At 47.1% G+C, this 23,806-nt stretch overlaps 1 protein-coding gene across 5 annotated transcripts in view; it reads right to left on the bottom strand.

Moving 5' to 3' along the window:
* The window catches only part of TRPC4 (transient receptor potential cation channel subfamily C member 4), a 1,757,650-nt gene that overhangs the window by 71,880 nt on the left and 1,661,964 nt on the right, over positions 1–23,806 (bottom strand). For all 5 annotated transcript variants that reach the window (XM_069639399.1, XM_069639401.1, XM_069639402.1 and 2 more), the window contains exon 10: positions 6,057–6,098. In XM_069639399.1, the coding sequence (XP_069495500.1) occupies positions 6,057–6,098 (42 nt within the window). The remainder of the gene's footprint in view (positions 1–6,056; positions 6,099–23,806) is intronic.

Raw genomic sequence — 23,806 nt, 5'->3', positions numbered from 1 at the left:
CACAAAGCCTAAACAAAGAGAAATGTAAGACTTTATGAAAAAAAGGGATGCCTAGACAGCTCATGGAGATGGAAGGGCAGAGCATTCCATAGCTTTGGAGCCAGAACATAAAAGGAACGCCCATCCTTGTGAGCCCAAGGAATCTAGGAACAGTAAACAGGATCTAAGATCCCGAGCAAAGAGCTCTTGCGGGAAAATATGGACAAAGTCTCTGTTCAAGAAAAGGAGGACCCACATGCTGAACAGCTCGAGGGACGAGGTATCTGGACTTTCCATAGGAAATGTATTCATTGAATACATTTCCATCAAAATGTATTCATTGAATTGCTTTTCCTTCAAAAAGCATAGTCATTGAATGAATTTCGATGGTTTATTTTGATGGATGATTAGGGGTAGGGTTAGATTTAGGGTTAGGGTTGGGTTAGGGTTAGGTTTGGGCCTAGGGTTAGATTTAGGGTTAAATTAAGGGTTAGATTAAGGGTTAGGATTGGTTTAGGGTTAGAGCTAGGGTTAGGTTTAGGGTTAAAGGGTGTGTGCATGGGGGTTGGGGAGCTGGCGGGAACCCCTTAATATACAATAAACATTAAGGGTTAGATTAAGGGTTGGACTAAGGGTTAGATTTAGGGTTAGTGATCGTTTAGGGTTAGGGTCAGGTTTAGAGTTAGGGTTTGAGTTAGGGTTAGGGTTCAGTTATTGTTAAGGGTGTGTGTGCGTGGGGTTTGGGGGGCTGGGGATGGCAACCCCCCAATATATATAAACATTAAAACGTTACAAGGAGCTGGCCAATGCCGAAATTTCAGCACTGGATTGCTCCATGTAACGTTTTAACGTGCAAAATAAATGCATCAAATTTCTATCTTTTACATTTAAAAGTACATATCCATTGAAACTTCCCCATTCCTATATTCGGTGCACAATATTCAATGATATGTACTTTTAATGTAAAACATAGCATTTCAATGCAATTATTTTCGATGCATTTGCTTCGATGGTTTCGCTGTTCGATGGATCTTTTTCGATTAAAAGACCATAAACCGAGGGACAATACATAGAATCTTAAGCTCAATATGCTGCTTAACAGGAAGCCAGTGTAGCTGATGGAGCAAAGGCAAAGTATGAGAAAATCTAGGAGCATTGATTGTAAGACGGGCTGCAGAATTCTGTAGTATCTGAAGAAGGTGCATTAATAACTCTGGCTGTCCTATATAGATCCCATTGCAGTTATCGAGTGATCCCATAATGGAAGCTGTGACCACTCAAAAAAACAGAGATGTGAAAAGAGCACTTATCCTAACACTTTGAGTTTATAAAAAACAGAACTACATATCGATGCAATCTTTGCCTTTCTAGATCCTGATGACCGAAGTTTGATGACAAGGCCCTTAGCTGATATACAGGCCTTCGGACGATGGGCCAATGAATCGGGCCAAAAGTCTGCATTCCATAGGTTACTCTCAGCCTGGGTACCAACCATCAAGATCTCTGTTTTTTCAGCATTTAACCTCAACCAGTTTTTCGGCATCCAGTCCCCAATATCAAGCAGGCAAGATCTAATTTTCCCGGGAAGGTCAGATTCTGGGGTATTGAGACAAAAAACATTTGGATATCATAGGCTTAGGTATAAAACCGTACGCTGTGAGACATGGTCAAATCCGCAAGAGGGCGGAGATATGTGTTAAAGAGAATAGGCAATAGGGAAGTTCCCTGGGGGACACTGCATGTCACAGTTGTGGGATTTGACTTAAATGGAAACAAAGACATTGTTTGGATGCGATATGACAAATAAGACCAAAACTAGGCAAGAGGAAGTCCGGTGATACCGATGTCTTCCATCCGTCCAAGCAGAATGGCATCATCGATTGTATCGAAGGCCACAGAGAGGTCGAGCATATTTATCTAGATTATCAAATGAACAATACTGCTTTTTATTTTAATATATGTGTTATTTGAAACTAAGATTTTGAACATAATGTAATTTTGACTTTCACTTTTGTGAATGCATTCTGAACTTTATCTGAAATAAAGCTTTTGTATCATATAATTTATGAGTGATATTGTGTTCCAAAAAATTGTAACATGCACATGTAAATCTTTACCTCACAACTGGGTTAACCAGGATGACAGATCCTCCAGCAAACCCGCAATGAAGATTATAATGCCATATTAAAAATGCACTGCTTAGACTTATTAATGAGCTTCTTTGTTAGTTGTAGGTATGGTGCATTACTAAGGTCCAGCTGGCTCATGATGAATGCCTTCCCAAGCTGGACTTGATGTGAAAAACTAAAAGTAGTCCACAAATCATCTGATAATTCACAGATAGAAGAAGCATACTGGTGTTTAACTGTGATTTCATAGGTTTGTGTCAATTATCACTCCTATGTTCTGCACCTGAAAAATTGGAACAGGGCAGTTGTGCAGAGCAAGAGGCAAATCTGTTATGCCAAGATATAGCAGATCATTCCCACTTGAGAGGTCAGTATCGTTCTCATGGAATATGGACCACACATAATTACTTTCATCTGTGCCAGTTTGAACTTCCATTTGTTATGATTCAATCACTGACTCACTTCCTCCATGAAGTGAAAAACTTCAGTAGTTACACCTATTCAGTGGGCGACCTGGGTGTCATCAGGGTACATGTAGAATGACATGCTATGAGCTTTGATGAGGTCATCCAAGGCCTCATGCACAGATTGTATAGGCGGTGACTCAACATACAGCCCTTTGGCACTGTCAAGGCCGGCGGATCACAAATTAAAGCCTGTGAGGTAAAAGGTAAAAGGCTTTTTATTATAACCACAGAAACTGGAGGTGCAATGGCTAATGGAAATCAATGAATGACAATTAGGGAGAGCGCATAAAATAGGTTTCTCTTATGGATTGTTGTCCTCACTCTCTCCCTTGGACTCCAACTCTCTGTAAGGAACAGAGTGTCAGTCATACTCTCTGTATTGTTTAAGTGGACTGCACTTCTTTCTTGGCACTTGTAGCTGAGTGCTTGGTTTACAGAGAAAATGTCTGGATGTTGCACTCTTCAGGAAATGCAGGTACCTTGATGCTTGGTAGTTTGAGTTGTCTGGACAGGTGTCAGTGATCAGACACTTTAAGATCCTTTTCAGAATAGAATCACAGTGGGCACTGCAGTAATTGAGCTTGTCCCTTCAGTAGGCTATCAAGAATCACCTTGGAAAATACTTCCCACCAATCTAGGAGTTCAGATATTAACCAGCCCTCTATGACAGCTTGACACATTTTTCCATCATTTCACACCATTTATTTTCTTATGTACTATCGGAGCAGGCAATAGGGTGAATAGAGGCCAGGGTAAACAAAGTCCAGGCAGCAGGGTGATGGCAGATCACTTCAAAGATGTCCTCTGTAGAAGCCAATTCATTAAGGCCTGAATGGTCTAACATCAATGTTGGCAGTATACTGTAGCCATTCCTGAAGCAATGGTTAAGGAGCAGCAATATCAGCTGGTGCACTGAATGCCAGACCTAAATGAACTTCCAGGCAAATGTACCGGTAAGGGTCCACATCAAACGTGATTGAAATTAAACTTAATTTGACATTAAACACGTATAGCAAGTTGGCATGTAGCTTCACTGTGCCTATGGAAAGGATTTTGGGCTGTCCCCAGGTACAGTGATGACTGGGCATGGCCACAGGCTTTGACCACTGCACATTGCCTAAGTGGTCCCTGTTCCCATCCTATGACAGGAGGCCATGCTCGGGGCACAGTGACCAGTGTGTCATTCTGACAAACGACAGCTTTGACAATATGGTCACAAATTACAAACTAATATTTTCCATGACTTCATATCACATACATTTGCAATTTTAGCCTGGTCCCATAAAGATGCAATCCATCCCCTTCTCACATTACCGTTTAATTTGTGAGTGATAATTGGAATCATCAAAAACAATACAAAATGAACAAAACGTCTGACATGGAATTGTAAAAGATATGTGAAGAGAATGTAAAAGTGAATACATGTCACAAAAACAAAAGAAAATATAATGTAGCAATCACCACCACTCAGGGGGGCGTACAAGGCTGCAAATGGCCCACCTGCCCAAGCCTAGGTAGTCCCGAGTGAAGCAAGTGCCTCAGCCCTGTACACTGCTTAGAGCAGCGGTGATTGGTATTCACACCCCAGGGTTCATCCAGGGGGTGCAAATTGTTCATTCATTATTTATTTTTCACAGGTGGTGGGCTCTGCATGTATCGAGCAAGCCCAATCTCCTGTAAAATAAACAAAATAGACAACCGTGGGGAGAGGAGCACCAGGATGGGAGCAAAGCTCTGGTCCAGCATGTAAGTGTGGAGGGAGGGGAGTGGGGAAACGGTGCAGGTGTCTTTGGAGGGAGTGTGGAAGTGCATGTGGAGGCAACAGGGAGAGGCTCCCTTTTACCCCCACAATTAAGATTGGACCACCTGAGAAAGAGCCTTGGATGGCTGGAAAAAACAGGCTGTATACCGTGTATTCTCGCCTGCTTTTTAACAGCCACCTGACTGGCTGAACATCCTTCCCTGCATGCGAAAAGAGACTAATACAGAGGTAGAGCAAAATAATTTGTCGTTCCATGAATACTTTTGTTAATTACGTTTTGTTCCATGCTTCTATGTTGTGAAATTTGCCTGAAAAAAAAAGATTAAAAAAAGTGTTTGAACCAAATCAGATATTATAAATTATCGACTTCTGTGTTTTGTCTTTAGAAACTGCTTAACCTTTTACTGCTACACTTGGAACAAATCTTGCCATTGGTTTCTACTGTATTGCTAATTATTTGTAAGCGACCAAATCATTCAGAATGTGGTTCACGAAGATGTAAAATATGTTTTGGGTTTCCCTAAGTTTGTATGTTGGTTACATACCTGGCAGAAACTACCACTGCTAGCTTATCCAAAATAAAAACTAAATTTTGAAACTTTTGATTAGACAGGATGGCACTATACAGAGGTCACATATGAAATATCAATATTTCTGTTGCTGAAGTGAAAGTCTGCCATTGTCCACTACAGTGAAAGATGCTATTTTGAAGTAACCATTCCCCATTTTATACAGCTGTTATTTACCTTGTTTTATGTAACTATAAACAGAGATGCAATGTTTCATCTATGAAAATACATTACACTATGCAAAATGTATGATCCCTCACTTAAGATGCCCTGAAAACATCTACATTTTATTTTGAAGTTCAACATAATTCATAAGGTTAAAACTAGCGGGGATTTTTTATCATGTGGAAATGAGTGAACAATCTCAAATATTACCTATTTGTTTTAATTATTTTATTGTCCTGTTGAATAAAACAATACCAACCTATTTTTTTTTTTTAAATAATACAAACGCGTTGTTCTTCCTTATAATTTTTAGGAATGTTTTTCAAAATACAAATGAGGGATAATTTGGAATAAATCAACACTGCATCTCACTGATATTTAAATCCCCCCTTTATTTTAAAGTTAGAAATATACATTAATATTTTTGATAGCAAATTGTACTATTGAGAACCTCCATTATTTTTGCAACAAACTATGTGGAAAAATCTAAAATTCACAGTTTGTGTTATCTTTAATGTATTTTTGAAATTATAAAAATGTCCAGTAACAATTTCCGAACTTTAAATATTTGAATGAGGAATGCCAAGCATTTAATGCATTCATTGTTTTACATATATGTTCCAGAAACATAAAAATCCCACAATTATATTAAATATTTAAGCCCATTGTTTATCTTTTTTATAACTGAAATGTGTTTATTCTAGCACAATATGGGATTTTACCTACATAAAGTAGCTTACACATGATTTTGTTTCTTGAGGTGCAATATTTTATTACAAAAACCATTTTGGAGCAGAATATTCATTACAAAAAGATATTTGGAAGGACATTTTTCCCCAGTGTATGACATAACCAAAATAGGTTTAATGTCACTATTTTGTCAAGTGCCATGATATGTTCTTTGCTCAGTTACACAAGTTGCATTTCAGTTTTACACTTCACTATTTACAGCTGTCATTAAAATGCATTGAGAACATATGATCACCTGATACTGATGGTTTCGTCTGAGGTTATCAGCTGCACGTCTCTAAAATGGAAACATATATATTAATAGAGGAAGTGCATGTTATTGTAAATTAATAGTCTCTATAAAACATAAGATCATTCATACATTAAACATAACACAGCATGCTCTATCCTTATGTCAGACATCATTCAGTAAGACTGATTCAGAAATATATAAGTATTATCCAGTACATTCTATAGGAACTTTGGATAAGGGCTGGACAGACGTGGAAGAAGTATTATTAAAAGTATCGCCTGCTCTGATAGGTTTCTATCATTGAACTAACATATTGTCCTATAATGTGTATCTCTGTAGGATGTTGTTCATTTATTCTTTTTGGTCAACACAAAATTAATCAGAGACAAAGCTACAATGCTATTCTCTATATCAGGGGTCTGCAATGTTGTCTCTCCTTATTTCAAATCCCATGAACCCTAGTCAGCAGAGCAAGTGGTGAGGGGTCATGGGAATCATAGTCCAAAAAGCATCTGGAAAGCTCTAGGTTGCAGACCACTGCTATATATGGACCATGGTCCAACCCTCTAGTTTCATCAATCACACAACAAAATCTGAATCATATGTTATCCCTTCCACTTTATCCATCCATGAGATAACTCCTTTTTCTATGAATAACCTCTTCAGCCACTATCCCATCTACCCATCTGCTAGTATTATACTCTTAAATAAACTGAAGTGGACCCTAGCCTCAAATTAGCCTAACTTTGACTTTCTCTCTCCTGTCATATAAATAAGGGGAAGAATATACACTTTTGCTTGTCGCCACGTTGTGCCCTTTGTCATCCGCCATCTTGCAAGCATACTGCTATATCACCATACACTATACAGGTTCCTCTGACATCAAGTCACACTTTAAAGTTATCCTCTCACAGCACCCACATTTAACATTAGTATTTATAGGGATCAACTCCTCCCCAGAATGGTTTTCCCTTTACATCTTTCTTTTCCCTTCCAAAATGACCTATAGCTCTCTCTCTCTCTGTCTCTCTCTGTCTCTCTCTCTCTCACTCTCTCTCTCCTAGTAACGAACACTTGGTACACCGTGTATAGCATAATTAATAAAAGTGCACAAGTGAAAAATGTGTTTGCCTTATTTATTTATTTATTTTATTTGTTGATAGTGCCCAGACCCGAAGGTATTACACCATTGTGACATTGGGGTTACAATGTGGTCACGGTCAGGAGAGTATTCGTTACAGCGTAGTCACAAACGCGGTTACAATTAGGCCACAGAGTAGTTCATTATAGATACAGACATTGTAGTAATGAGGAGACAGGAGTGGATACAGGGCGGCACATTTTCATTGTAATCAGTGCATAGTAATAGTAGTTAGGTATATTTGTTGAATAGTGCAGTTTTTACTTTTTTTCCGGAACATCAGATAGGAGGGTTCATCTTGGGTGCAGGGGGGAAGAGTATTCCATATATTGGGGGCGATGACAGTGAAGATGGTACCTCCGGCTCATTTTCTGGTATATCTTAGGATGATCAGAGAGGCAGAGGTGGAGGATCTCAGGAGGCGAGGATGGGGTTTCTTAGCAATGCGATGGGTGAGGTATGAGGGGCCAGTATTGTGGAGGCAGTGATCAGTGACAGAGAGGGTTTTGAATTCGATGTGTACCTTAATTATAACCAGTGTGCTTCACGTCTTATTTGTGAGATATGGTCAGAGCGTTTCAAGCCCCAAACTGCCCTGAGGGTTTTATTTTGGACAATCTGTAATTTTGGTGGAGGTAACTGTAAGGATTGCATTGCAATAGTCTAATTTACTGCCAAAAATGGCCCTGGCCAGTGTGAGGCAGTTATTACGGGTGAGGAATTTCCTGGGGAGGTTTATACGTTTGGTGGAGTAGGCTGCAGCAGAGGCAACAGCCTTGACATGTTTGTGCAAGTTCAGCTCCTAGTTAAGATAGACTACCAATGTTTTGACCTGCATCGAAACAGGGGTGTTGTTTCCGTCAATACAGAAAGAAGCAAAAGCAGGGTCAAGGTGTTTGAGGCAGTGTGGGGATCCCATAATGAGGAGCTCCGTTTTGTCATCATTCAGACAAAGATGGTGATTATCCATCCAAGCCTGAATGATGCTATAGGTCCGGTTGATTTTTACAGAGTCCAATTTATGGTTGCCAGTGAATTTCAGGAGGAGATGTGTATCATTGGGCAAAATGTGTGTATGTGATGTTAGGACTGTCCAGGTGGTCAAAGAGCGGTTTACAGTGTAGACAAGAGACAGGAACCTTGTGGGTCGCAGTAGAAGTTGGGGCTGGGACCAGCTGCTTCAGCCCCAGCGAAAACTCTGGAGGATCTTTCTTTCAAGAAGGATTTAATTCAGGTAGCCACATCAGTGGAAAGGTGCAAGGTGGCGATGAAGTGGTGACATAAAATATTGTGATCGACAAGGTCAAAAGGATCAAGCTGAATCTTGAGGTCAAGGAGGGCCCAATGCGGTGCTGTGGCTGCACCCTACACCAGATTGGCAAGATCCAAGTAGATTATGGGCTTCTAGGTGGGTTTGCAGTTGGGTGTAGGCAGTGCAGCCCAGCATTTTCAGGAGCAAAGGAACTGTTGTTATTGGACGGTAGATGGTGGGGAGGGTAGGGCACATGGAGGGCTTTTTCAGGATCTTTGATGGAGGTAGGCACCAAGTGAGTCTTGAAGGATGCATTAATTAATTTGGCAATAGTGGGAGTGAGGGAGTACAAGTCTTGATGATATGAGCAGAGCAGATAATGCCTGAACAATTGAATGCTTTGCATCATTGTATGGTGGTCAAAACCTCAGCAGTACGATGAGGTAGAAGTGAAATGGAGGGGTGGTGGGGGAAGGGATGACTGTGGAGGGGGTCAGTTTCGGCAGTGGTAGAGCAGAGCTTTTTTTTGTATAGTTTGTTCTCTGAGGTTGTGGGCTTTATTGGTCAATGTTGATTGTACTGAAGGGCACCAGACGTTGTCATTTGGGAAGCAGGCAGATGGAGGGAGCTGAGGCTTCTAGTTCCTTGAGGATTTGGAAAAGCTCTCTGGTCTTGGAGGAGGCTTCATGTATCCTGGTATTGTGTATGCTAGCTTTGGTGGTGATGACTGCTGATTTGTAGGATTTGGCAACCACACTAAATGCTTCTTTGTGGGATGGGGTCTTAAGGGGTGTATGCAGGTGAAGTGCACTGAGGAGGGTGGAATTGTAAGCACTAAGAATGTTTTTTAGGTCAGCACTGTCAGGTCGGGAGTCCAAGGAGGTTAGAATGGTGGGTTCTAGTAATTCCTTAGTCAATTTACGGTTGTGTCTATCAGTAATGGGCAGGTGGGCTTCTTTTTTGGGTGGGGGTGGAGGCAAACGTCATGGTAAAGTAGACCATGGCATGATCAGTCCAGGGAGTCGATGGAAGTGACCATGACGGGTAAGTTGAGGTTTAAGATAGAATAGAGGATAAGAACTTTAGAATGGGTGGGGGGAGACAGATTGTGTGAAGTTCATCTCATTAAGGGATGTTGTAAGGACTGTGGCCTTCTGGTCCTTGGGATTGTTAAAACCTAGGTTGAAGTCACCCAGGAGCAGGAATCTGGTATTTGGTTTTAGCATCGGGGTTGCTGGTGTTGTTGGGTTGCGTTAAAGTAGTAAGAGGTTGAAGGAAAAATAAGGAGGTCTGGCGGTTAGATCTGAATTTATTGAATAGGAGTTCATAGCCTGGCAGCAGTGGGAGGGGGGAGGTTCGGATGGGGAACTAAGATTTAGAGATGATGGTGACTCCTTATGCCTGGGCTGGTGTCTCTGTCTGTTCTTAGAATGGAGTACCCAGTGGGTAGGGCGAGAGATAGAGAGAGGCCAGCTGCTTTGTGCAGCCAGGTTTCTGTTATGGCGAGCAGGTCCAAATCTTTGTCTAGTATGAGGTAATGTATGGCGGGTGGTTGGGCACAGATGGAGCGTGCAAAAACGTTTAGCATTTTTATGGATGGGCATGAAAGCTTTTGTTTAGTATAAGTATAATAAAGGAAGGTTAAATACAAGTCACTTCAACTTGCAACACAGAAGAGAGTAGACACAAGGTTAACAGGTCCTGAAATAATGGACCTAACCCCTAATACATATACATACAAATGTTAAGTTCTTTTACTATAGAGTTCATCAGAACATCATAAAAAATCTCATCCTACAACAAATTAAACTGATTTACACATCCATTCGTACACTCCTTCAAACCACTAGATGCGCATATTTCTGTCCTATAGGCTTTGATATGCCAGACACTACTCAGTGGCTGTACTAGATTGTTTGCACATGTAGAAGATGAACTAAAAACAGATGTTTTATCTTTGTGTCAACATGATTCTTCCAGGGATTCTCCTAAACAAATAAAGAAACATACCTTACTGTCCTTTTCTATTTTTTAACCCTTTATCAACAACTATATGCATACATTGCTACATATCTCTCTTATCAGTTACCTAGATAATATTTCTCTGGTCACCATCAATCACAGCTGGCAATAAATGCTAGGAGCATTAATGGAAAACCTGCCACCAATAGAATAGGCAATAGAATGGGCCGGGAGGATAGCTGAGGGGCATCGTGCTTGCCTTTGAAACCCGGTCCTGTGTTTAGAGACTGGACTCTGGTATTAAGTGTGTTATAAAGGATTAATTAATTCATTAGACTCAATGGGCCTCATTACGACCCGGGCGGTAAGGGATTACCGGTACTGGTAAGGGCACCGGTACCATGAATCCCTTACCGCCCAATTCCGAGGTCCCTTTGCGGGTCCTCCCTTAACGGCTGGTTTTACCAGCCGTTAAGGACGGGACCCGCAAAGGGACTTTGGAAGTAATTACGGTACCGCAATTTGCGGTACCGTAATTATTTCTTCCCCATTCCCATTGAGCCCTATGCGGGCTCAATGGGAATGGGCCATGGTGAATGGGGAGTTACCACCCCCGCCAACCTTGGAATGGGGCAGTAATTCCGCCATTCACCATGGCGGAATCGGTAGTTTACCGCGGGAACCATGGTTACCGCCCAGGTCGTAATGAAGCCCAATGTTTACCAAAGAGTAATACTCACTTTAACTTGTCAAAGTGCATAATAATGTCACTTTTTAGATTAATCTAGTTATCTGCCTGTAGCTTGGTGTTTGCTGGTTAGTAAATAAAGCTATAACATGACGAGAGACTTGTTGCTATAAGGCTTGGCTGACTCCATCCGCATGAGCATATGCTATATGTAGTATTCCATGATCACCACTCACCCGACTACTGGAAATAAGCAGTCAGCAAATGGTAAGTCCACATTGTAGTTCCCTATCATCAAATGTGTTCGTTAAACAGGAGATGCTCTCTTTTTCCTGGTCAGTGCATAAAGCCGATAGCAGGGGGCTATACGTCATTCACAGAAGGTGCCTCCTTCTAGCAGTTAACTTGTACCTTGTCAGTAAATGTCCTTGTTCCTTATCTCTGCGGTCATGTAATGGTTATTCACACCATCAGGTGACACAGGGCCTGATTTACGTAAATCAGGGCCATGGTCTCCTACCCCCTTGTACCAAGTTACAGATGTGTATACCATATGAAATAAGTTATATACCACGCTGACGTAAGGCAAAAGTGACAATGTATCATTTTCAACCTTTGTTCAGGGAAAACTGTTAGCTTGCAATATAACAGAACAGTGAGTACTTGTCAGCAGGTGCACAGGGTAATAGTTTTACCTGAAATCCAGACTATTGGTGCCAGTAAGCAAAATAAAATCCTGCAATTAATAAAATCGTGCTTGTGATCAGAACATTGTCATGGCTCTCAGCTCACCTCACCTTGTATGAGATCCAAAACCGAATTCTGGAATTAAAGGAGAGAGATATGTATTCTGCTTGGGCCTAAAACCTTTAATCTAGGGTTAACACCCATTTATTTGCAATGTTAAAACCATATATTCCACTAATTCTGCTATCTTGCTTTCTAGTTTGCTACGCGTGTGTGTGTGTGTGTGTGTGTGTTTTGTTATCATTTGTGATACTGGCCAGAAATTGCTTCGAGTTTACGGTGTCCAATATACATTATATCTGAATATAAATGTAAGCATATATCTGGCAATTGTATTAATTAAATTATGATAATTATGTGAAATTATCGGAAAGCCTGCAGTGAAAAACTAGTTAACAACACTTTTGAGCAGAAACAAATCTCTCAACAATCCATTGCCCCATTTTACGACCACACATCAACTGCAAAATAATGCAGTCAAACTTTATCCAGGATCCATTTCACTCAAGCTGTCATGCAGGTATGGGCACTCACGCACTCTCTTGACCACCTCTCAGCACCCATTCACATGCCTGACCACAATGGAAAGCTTACTGGAGCTCGGCCAGCCCACCCGACTTCCAATCTTGGCCAAATGCACACATGCATTCTATTCCTCCTGACAAATTTCCATATCATGGACTTCAGTACCCTGAGGGCATTCCCACAACAAGTGTGTTGAGGCCATACCAATGGGACAAAGGTGCTATATAAATGACAAACTACTACTACTACTAATGAAATGGTTATGAAGTCTTTAGCGGATGGTATTAGGATATATGCTTACAATGGCGAAAGGAGTGTCCTGACATTCACCACCATTGATCACAGTGTTCGTAATGACTAACTTGTGCAATTTATTATTGCCAGCATAGCCCTCAAAAGGATTCTGACCTACGTAAAGAAGCACACCTGAACAGTGATCAGTCCTTCTCATTATTTACATTGATGCCCAACCTCTACTAACAACCTTAACCAATCTATCCATTTGCATGATGTAACATGTACAGATGATAGGCACATTCTGTTAAAACTTAATAGTGGTTTAAAAAATCAGAAGAACACTTTTATACATGAGGTAGTTGAGTGTGTTACGTGCTTGCCTCAGCGACATGTGTGCAGCCTGTAGTCACTCAATGGAACCTTAAACCTTCTTGCTTCAAAGATGCATACAATGAATAAAGGTACCTATGACAAATATTATTTCAAATCTAAGAACAAGTAGTACGCAGTAATTCACATGAAGAGGCATCAATAATGAAAACACCAACAACAGTCATACATTTGTAGGTGTTTTCATAATGTATGACTGTTGTTGGTGTTTTCATTATTGATGCCACTTCATGTGATATCATCAAAGTAAAATGCCATGGGATAGTACTTCCTGTTCTCAAGCATTGAGTGAGTTATTTGAACACTGCTTCCCTTGACATTTTGTTCAAATCACATCCTAGGCATTAAGATGTCCTCATTAAAACAAGGGGGGCATTAAAAACCTACCAAAGACATATGTATGCGAAATTATTGTATTAACAGGGTGTAGAAACTGCCAGAAAGAAATGAGTGGGAGTTGTAAATGTATATGGGTAGGTTATGAATGAGTGACATATTACACATATCTAGGTAATAGTCAGGTAGTAATAGTGTGTATGGCATGAATTCTACCACATCACCATGGCATCTGGGATGATGTTAGGGTGTTAATGCTATGTGTTTGCGTAAAGGATATATTAATAATTTAAGTGATTGGGTCTTACCCAAAGGAGAATACGGCCTTTAATATTTGACAGATATAAACATTTAATATTTTCTGAATTCATGATATTAAAAACACATTTTCAATTTGTATTTATCATCAAGGGCTGCTGTGCTATAAAATGACATTCTACTAGATGTGTTGTTTATGTGAAATGTGACTAATGGACAGACATGTGAAAAACATGGATGCACCATCATATATACAGGGTAAGTCATAGAATTTCTCACAAAACTGGCGCACGCGGATGGCTCACAGTGTGCGCGTGCGAATGTCTGCGCCAGCCGCATGCGCTAAAATCGATTTCCGCGCACAGCATATTCATGGATTTTAGCCGCCAAAACCAGCCATGGCACAGAGTGGCGCAGCGACCCTGCAGCAGCGCCAGTTATGCCCCCAAGAACGCCCTCGCGCAAGGAGAAGCCATGAAAATCCCCAATTCAGCGCAAAGGGCTGCGCTAACCCTGGACCAGTTTACAGGGCTGCCAAACAGCAAAGCCAAGCGGGGAACGTGTATTACTGGGGTGCGTGTGAAGTTTCACACGCAAAAGAGCTCTGTGCGAGCAGGGTACGTGTATTATGGGGTTCGTGGGAAGTCTCACACGCCATTTCAGCAGGGTACGTTTTTAACTGGGGTTCGCGGGAAGTTTTACACGCGAAAGGTCCCTGTGCGAGTGGGGTATGTGTATTATGGGGTTCGCGGGAAGTCTCACACGCGAAAGGGCCCTGTGCGAGCGGGGTACGTGTATTACGGGGTTCGCGGGAAGTCTCACATGTGATTTCAGCAGGGTACGTGTATTATGGGGTTTGTGGGAAGTCTCACACGCCATATCAGCAGGGTACATGTTTAACTGGAGTTTGCGGGAAGTTTTACAAGCGAAAGGTCACTGTGCGAGTGGGGTACGTGTATTCCTGGGGTTCGCGTGAAGTTTGACACGCGAAAGGGCAACACCTGTGTGTGACACGTCACAGACACGCTTACGCGCAAAGGGCCTTTGGTCCAATGAAATCGCGTACCTGTGCTGACCCGCTTACGCGCTAAGGGCCTTTCCTCGAATGACACGCTGACGTGCACATTTTTCACGTGCCAAATCACTCAGTATCAAGCTGGCCACGCATACACACACGGAAGACCACGCTCCTGCCCTGAAGGCCATTTTCCTGCCCCCAAGAGCCCCGAGCACGCTCCCACCTGCCATCTGCTGCTGCCTGACTGTCTGCTGCCCACGTGCCCTGCTATTTGGTGCCTGCAGATCAGCCATCTGTAGGGGTCCAGTTGCTGTGTCCACCCCTGCTGGAACAGAAGACTCCCGCCTGGGATACCATCGCTCCACAGCCCAGCCCCAGGACCCAGTTGCCCACCCACTCCTGCCTCTGGGGTTGCCATGTCGGTAACATCTCCATCTGGCACCACTGGCAATCCCCAGCCAGAGAGGCAGAGGGCCACCAGCTTCACTGCCACCGAAGTTGGAGTCCTGGTGGAGCATATCCTGGGGCATTATGATGCCCTCTTCGGAACATCACGCGCCAACAAGGAAGGACGGGAGAGGATCTGGGATGACGTAGTGGTTGCCATCAAGGCGGAGGGGGTGGCAACCCGCAACATCAAGCACGTCAAGAAGCGCTGGGACGACTTCAGGTCCAGGACCCTCCACAAGGGCCGGCGCCTCGCGGAGGGGGGTCGGGCACGCATGAGTAACATCCAGATGAGGGTCCTGGAATGCGTAGGCCCAGCGCTCCATGCCCAGATCCTTCGGAGGCAGACCCGTCCGGAGTTGAACGGTAAGTGGCCAAGCATTGCTGTGTGAGACAGGGCATGTTGCAGTGTGCTGCTAGTCTTATGCTTGCCTGTATGTGTGACATAGGCCATGTATGGTTATGTGTGTGCAGGGACATCATGGTCATGCATGTGAGACCAGTTATGTGTGAACCACATGGTTGGTGCATGTGTTTAAATGCAACATGGAGAGCTCTATGCGGAATGCACACATGAAAGCATGGCTGTCTCTGTTCCTGGACATGAAGGGGGGGTGAGGAATGGGTGCTGATGTCATGTACTTGTATGGTGCACGTGTGTGTGTGTGCCAGAGAAGTGTGTGTGGCTGCGCCATGGCGCCATGGCTGCATGTGACTTTGAAGGCAACATCCTGGTTTACAGGGGCCCTTCTACATGGATGTTGATTTTGATTGCAGGCGCCGGGACTCTTTCTGCATGTGTGTTGTGTGCATTGACCCATGGGTTGTGGAATGACAGGATGGAAGTGACATTTGACAGTGCCACTCATGTGTTATTGCTTCCTGTCTAGGGTATTTTGTACTGTACCCTGATGCTTGTGTTCTATGTCTCCCTCTATGCAGCGTCAAGTGAAGAAGAGGGTGGAGATGGCGCTGTGGAGCCAAACGGCGGGGATGCCTCCACTGGGCGGCGACGCAAGGCCCAGCCACCCTCCCAGGAATTACCATCATCCGGGACCGAGGGGGCTGGTGCTGCGTCTGCCACAATGGCTGTGGCAGAAGGGCCAGGTGAGCCTGCACAGGGGCTTCCACTGGCGGAAGACGGTGTGGAGACATCCCGGTTGCTGGTCTCCACAGAGGAGGAGGTGCCCGCTACTGAGCCGCACATGGGGCCTGGTGGGGGTAGTACCACTGGTGCAAGTGGTGCAGTCCAGGGCCAGGGGCAGGAGGCAGCACAGGTCACCGCGGAGGGGTCTGTGCATGTCGCTGTCCCTGACCCTGTGACTGCACCACCATGCACCAGCAGGGAGGCCCCGTCCCAGGCCCGTCCGCAGGTAGGGGAGAGTGCCATGTCATCTGCCTCTCCACTACCTGCGGACGAGGGGTCCCACGAACGTATGGGCTCTGACCTGGTTGGTGGGTCCCTACATGTATTGCGCACTCTGGCGGACCTCTCCTCCTCTATGGAGACTATGCGCCAGTCGTTCTCCACACCGTTTTCCGGCCCAGATTCCACCAGGGCCCCCTGTGGACCTGGCCCGACCAACACAGCCAGCTTGGTGGAGCTCACATCCCTGCCACAGTCGGGAGTCGGCGGCCCAGCAGGGGTGGACACCACAACTGGAGACCAGCTGATGGAGGATGTGCAGGCACCATCAGACACGGCACATGGAGAGCAGCAGCAGGAGCAGGCTCTAGGTGGGAGCAATGATGGCTCGGGGCCTTCAACATTATAGGGGCAGGCATCGGCCAGAGGGCAGGAGGACCCAGGACTGGAAGTGTCTTCGGTGTGGCAGTGGTTAGGCCATGCTATAGATGCGGAGCGGCAGCGGGCAGAAGAGGCACAGCTCACGATGGTCAGGGCGGAGAACTCCATGCGGAGGGCCCTGAGGCGGGCCGAGTGCCTCGAAGCAATTCCCAGGGAGTTGGAGGAGAACATATTGTCGTCCCTGCGAACCCTCGGGCCATGCAAGAGGACCGCCTCCAGGACAATGAGCAGGAGTTCAATGATGCCCTGGCCCGGGACATCCAAAAGTGAGCCATCGGACTAGCCCGCTGCCCTTGTAAATAGTTTTTAGAGTTAGGTTTCCTTTATGTTTTCCTTTTATTTGTGGTCAATTGACAATGCCACCCAAATTTGTATGTAGTCATATTTTTAGGTAGATAGGTATGTAGGTTTCTTTAGTTTGGTTGGGATCATGGACCCTTTACATCCTTGGACAATGGATTGTACATAGTTTCATCATGTATCCTTTTTTTTGCATTATGGACATGGAGCAATGTTTTTTTTTTTTAACGGTCATGGATTGTAAATAGTTTGACTATGGATTGATTTTTCACTTCTATTTTGGTTACGAACATGAAGCAATGGATTATTTTTCTTTTTTTTACATTTCCTTTGGACTTGCATTGCTGGAGGCTGACTTTGGACTGCTTTTCGTTCAAATTTATATGGATTGGTTATCATTTTCATTCAATCATCATTTTCACATGCTTTTCTTTTCATGTTTCATATTTTGTTATGCTTTCATTTAATTTTTGATTTCATGTACATAATACATTTTCATTTTTTAGTTCCATGTGTGGGATTCGCTTGATGCATGTGAAAATGTGGGTCTACACAAGCAATGCCAACCAGTGTACGTGTGTGACGGACATGTGTTGATGTACATAGTTTTGACTTTTGGTTTGTGTCATGAGATCAGCATTTCACTGCTGGGGGGTGGGGGTGCAGGGGGTCATGAGTGGGGGCCTGCTTGCAGGTGCCCCTGACTGCTGGGGGGAGGGGGTGCAAGGGGACATGATTGGGTCATGAGTGGGGGCCTGCTGGCAGGTGCCCTGCACTGCTGGGGGTGTGGGGGTGCAAGGGGACATGAGTGGGTCATGAGTGGGGGCCTGCTGGCAGGTGCCCCTGCACTGCTAGGGGGTGGGGGTGCTTGGGTCATGAGTGGGGGCCTGCTGGCAGGTGCCCTGCACTGCTGGGGGATGGGGGTGCACGGGGTCATGAGTGGGGCCTGTTGGCATGTGCCCCTGACTGCTGGAGGGTCGGGGTGCAAGGGGACATGAGTGGGACATGAGTGGGGGCCTGCTGGCAGGTGTCCTGCACTGCTGGGGGGGTGGGGGTGCAGGGGGTCATGGCGGGGGCCTGCTGGGAAGAGCCCCTGACTGCTGCGGGGGTGGGGGTGCAAGGGGCCATGAGTGGGACATGAGTGGAGGCCTGCTGGCAGGTGCCCCTGCACTGCTGGTGGGTGGGGTGCAGGGGGCATGAGTGGGGGCCTGCTGGCAGGTGCCTGCACTGCTGGGGGATGGGGGTGCAGGGGGGCATGAGTGGGGGCCTGCTGGCAGGTACCCCTGACTGCTGGGGGGTGGGGATGCAGGGGGTCATGAGTGGGGCCTGCTGGCAGGTGCCCCTGACTGCTGGGGGGTGGGAGTGGAAGGGGACATGAGTGGGACATGAGTGGGGGCATGCTGGCAGGTGCCCTGCACTGCTGGGGGTGGTGGGGGTGCAGGGGGTCATGAGTGGGGGCCTGCTGGCAGGTGCCCCTGACTGCTGGGGGGTGGGAGTGCAAGGGGACATGAGTGGGACATAAGTGGGGGCCTGCTGGCAGGTGCTCCTGCACTGCAGGGTGGTGGGGGTGCAGGGGTCATGAGTGGGGGCCTGCTGGCAGGTGCCCTGCACTGCTGGGGGGTGGGGGTGCAAAGGGACATGAGTGGGACATGAGTGGGGCCTGCTGGCAGGTGCCCCTGCACTGCTGGGGGGGTGAGGGTGCAGGGGGTCATGAGTGGGGGCCTGCTGGCAGGTGCCCCTGACTGCTGGGGGGTGGAGGTGCAAGGGGACATGAGTGGGGCATGAGTGGGGGCCTGCTGGCAGGTGCCCCTGACTGCTGGGGGGTGGGAGTGCAAAGGGACATGAGTGGGACATGAGTGGGGGCCTGCTGGCAGGTGCCCCTGCACTGCTGGGGGTGGGGGTGGGTCTCACACGTGATTTCAGCAGGGTACGTGTATTATGGGGTGCGCGGGAAGTCTCACAAGTGATTTCAGCAGGGTACATGTATTTCAGGTGTGCACGGGAAGTCTCACACGGGATTTCAGCAGGGTACGTGTATTTTGGGTGTGCAGGGGAGTCCTACACGTGATTTGGCAGTGTGGGTCCTCCTAGGTGTCTCCTCTACCCCCTCCATGGCCCCTGCAGACAGCCCACATCACAGGGGACTACCCTGCACCCCTGGTCATGTCCCGCAGGCAGCCATCCACCATGGGCATGCCCCCCAGCCAAGCCACATGTCACGTTGCAATATGATCACCAACTCATGTCCCCCAGCCCCCCCAACCCCCAGCAGACAGTGGCACCGGCCAGCAGGCCCCGACCCATGTCCCCCAGCACCCACACCCCCCCCATCATTGACAGGCACCTGCCAGCAGGCCCCGACCCATGTCCCCCAGCCTCCCCACCCCCCCATCATTGACAGGCACCTGCCAGCAGGCCCCGACACATGTCCCCCAGCCCCCACACCCCCCCATCATTGACAGGCACCTGCCAGCAGGCCCCGACACATGTCCCCTAGCCAACACGTCATCACAATCCAGATCCCTGGCTCTTATGGCCACACAAATCCCGCCCCACGCCACCCCAGTCCAAACACCCAACCAAGCTTTACATCCACTCCAAATTGAAATCCCCATTACATGATAGATCATAAATAAGCAGTATGCGCATGAGTACAAGTCTGTCAGACCCACACAACGGCAACACATGACTGAGAAAACCCACATTGCGACATGCATGAAACCAATGAGAGAAGACCACACATTGAAGTAAGAAACAAAAATGTATTCAAGTCAAAATGAAGGAAATTAAATAAAAACACAAATAATGCCAATAATAATCAAAATGCAGCATGTCCCAAAAAATGGTAAATAAATAAAATGAGAATCCAAATTAATCCTAATGAAAATGTGTCCAAAGTCACCGTCCAACAAAACAAATCCAAAGGGAAAGAAAAGCGTAATTTCCATTGCTCCATGGTGAAGAAAAATAAAGATGAAGGAGAAAAATCCACTGTAAAACTATGTACACATAGCAAATCCAGGGTCCATGAGCACAACGACATAAATGAAACCTACAATGAAACCTACCTAATTACTAACTATATACAAAAATGTGGGGCATAGTCCATTCACCCCAAATGAAAGAAAAAAGAAATGAAACTTAACACTAATGAACTATATAGAATGGTGGCAGGCAAGTCCAACTGCTCACTTGTTGATGTCATGGGCCAGGGCATCATCGAACTCCTGTTCAATGTCTTGGAGGCGGGCCTGTTCTCTGGCCCCGAGGTCTCGCAGGGGTAACGCCATGTCCACCTCCAAACCCCTGCAAATTCCCTCGAGGCACTCAGCCCGCCTCAGCGCCCTGCGCATGGAGTTCTCCACCTGACCATTGTGAGCCGTGCCTCCTCCGCCCGCCGCCGCTCCGCACCTATCTGCTGGCCCAACCGCTGCCACACGGAAGAAACTCCCATTCCAGGGTCCTCCTGCCCTCCGCCCGATGCCTGCCCCTCTGATGTAGATGGCCCCGAGCCATGATGCCTCCAACGTTGAGCCTGCCGCTGCCTCCGACGCAACTGCCTCTGCCAGCACGACGGCATCCAGGCTGATGGAATCCACTGACGCCGTCATGCACGTGCCTTGCTCGATGATGCTGGCACATCCTCCATCTGCTGGGTTCCAGTTGCTGTGGTGTCCACCCCTGCTGGACCTCCGACTCCCGACTGTGGCAGGGATGGGATCCCCACCGAGCTGGCTGCATTGGTCAGGGCAGTTCCACAGGGGGCCCTGGTGGCATCTGGGCTGGAAGACGGCATGTAGAATGACTGTCACATAGTTTCCACAGAGGAGAAGAGAGCCGCCAGAGTGGCCGACACATGTACAAAACCCCCGACCATGGACACTCCCAACTGGGCCACATTGGCACGCTGCTCTTCGTGATGACATGTGTGCACCCCCCGGGAAGCACGCACGTCATCACGAATGTCACGCGTGCGCAACGTGACACCAATCAGGACCTTCTCCATACGGCCAGGGGTCCCCTCGTCCACAGGTAGAGGAGTGTCAGATGACATGGACATCCCCCCTACCTGCGGACGGGCTTGGGATGGGGCATCCCTGCTGGTGCATGGTGGTGCAGTCACAGTGTCAGGGACAGTGACATGCACCGGCCCCTCAACGGCAACCTGTGCTGCCTCCTGCCCCTGCCCCTGGACTGCACCACTTGCACCAGTGGTACCACCCCCACCAGGTCCCATGTGCGGCTCAGTAGTGGCCTCCTCCTCCTCTGTGGAAACCACCAACCTGGATGGCTCCACACCGTCTTCCGCTGTTGCAAGCCCCGCTGGGGGCTCACCCACCCCTTCTGCTGCAGCTGTAGTGGCAAACGCAGCACCAGTCCCCTCACACCCAGACGATGGTAAATTCTGGGAGGGTGACTGGGCCTTGCGTCGCCGGCCGGTGGGGGAATCCCCGCCGCTTTGCTCCACAGCACCGTCTCCGCCCTTTTCATCAGTTGCCACTGTGTAGAGGGAGACATAGAACACAAGCATCAGGGTACTGTACAATGGTCCCCTAGACTGGAAGCAATAGCAGATGAGTGGCACTGTCAAACATCACTTCCATCATGTCCCTCCACAACACATGGGTCAGTGCAGGCAAAACACATGCATTAACAGGCATGGCACATGTTATGAACATTAGCATACATGTCCAAGGGACTCCTGAAACATACAATGCTGGTTTGAAACTCACATGCATCATGGGTCATGCCTATCACATGCACACACTTCACTGTAGTTTCATCCATCTGGCCTCGTACACCCCAGACACAATGGATACAAGGATGAGTAGGCTGCATCAGTGAATCTGAACATTGTCACAGACATGTGTCATGCATCCATGGCATATACAAGTCACAGACACGCAAGACAGACACACAGACATGGACACCATACATGTCCATGACAGCAGCACCCATCTCACACACCCCATCCATGTCCAATAACAGAGACAGGCATGCATTAATGTGTGCATTCCGCATTGCTGCTCCGCATGTTGCATTGTAACACATGCACCAACCATGTGGTTCACACATTACTGGTCTCACATGCATGACCATGATGTCCCTGCACACACACATATGTACATGGCCTATGTCACACATACAGGCAAGAATCAGACAACCGGCACCCTGCAATATGCCCTGTCTCACACAGCAATGCTTGGCCACTTACCGCCCAACTCCAGATGGGTCTGCCTCTAAAGGATATGGGCATGGAGCACTGGGCCTACGCGTTCCAGGACCCTCATCTGGATGGTACTCATGCTGCCCCGGCCCCCCTCCATGAGGCGCCGGGCCTTTATGAGGGCCCTGGACCTCAAGTCCTCCCAGCACTTCTTGACTTGCTTGATGTTGCGGGTTGCCACTCCCTCCGCGTTGATGGCAACCACAAAGTCGTCCCAGATCCTATCCCGTCCTTCCTTGTTGGCGCGTGATGTTCCGAAGAGGGCATCAAAATGCCCCAGGACATGCTCCACCAGGACACCAACTTCCTTCTGACTGAAGCTGGTGGCCCTCTGCCCCTCTGGCTGGGGGTCGCCAGGTGTCTCAGATGGTGTTTGCCCCGATATGGCGACCCCCGAGGCAGGCGTGGGTGCGCAACTGGGTCCTGAGGCTGGGCTGTGGAGTGATGGTATCCCAGTCGGGAGTCTTCTGTTCCAGCAGGGGTGGACACAGCAACTGGACCCCTGCAGATGGCTGATGTGCAGGCACCAAATAGCAGGGCACATGGGCAGCAGGAAGTCAGGCAGCAGCAGATGGCAGGTGGGAGCGTGCTCGGGGCTCTGGGGGGCAGGAAAATGGCCTTCAGGGCAGGAGCGTGGCCTTCCGTGTGTTTTCGCGTGGCCAGCTTGATACGGAGTGATTTGGCACATGAAAAAATTGCACCTCAGTGTGTAATTCGAGGAAAGGCCCTTAGCGCGTAAGCACGTCAGCACACGCACGCGATTCCATTGGACCAAAGGCCCTTAGCGCGTAAGCGTGTAAGTTACATTATGCACGCGGGCGTTTCCCTCATAGCACGTGATGACAGAGCACACGTGGAAAAACTGCACGTCCGAGTGTCATTGCGTGTAATTGGATGAAAGCGCCCGCGTACACGCGTCTCTGACGTGTACTTGTGGGCCGGTTTAAAAGCTGCATGTCGGACGCCATTTCCTTGTACGTGCTTTTCGTGGAGAGCGAGTGGGTGAAATCTGTACTTCTTATCGGTTCACACGCGATTACTTCACAGCGTTTCTAGTTCGTACTCCCTGTTACCTCTGACAGATCTTTTCTGATTTTTTGTTGGGCCTGTTTCCTCAAACAGAGTTCACTTCTCCTTTTGTCCTGTCTCCTCAGACATCGTACAATTCTTCTTTTGGCGGGGGTGTTGCCAACGCGCACACGCGTGTATTTTTCACATTCTTTTTCCAGGCAAACAGTGAGTTCTGCACGTACTTAGCAACTGTGCTTGCCCCGTGTGTCGCGTTCCCCTTCAGAGGTCATTGTAGGCTGCGTGTATTACACGTACGTTTTTTTTTGTGTTTCTGGGTGCCACAGCGTAGTGCGGGTTCATTTTTTCACGCACGTGGTCTACGAGGGGTTGCGTGCACGTTTATTTTT

This window comes from Ambystoma mexicanum, chromosome 7q (genome assembly GCF_040938575.1).
Source record: "Ambystoma mexicanum isolate Mex_15411 chromosome 7q, UKY_AmexF1_1, whole genome shotgun sequence".
NCBI classification, from domain to species: domain Eukaryota; kingdom Metazoa; phylum Chordata; class Amphibia; order Caudata; family Ambystomatidae; genus Ambystoma; species Ambystoma mexicanum.
The sequence above is the reverse complement of the archived record's forward strand: the minus strand, read 5'-3'. Positions and strand labels throughout refer to the sequence as shown.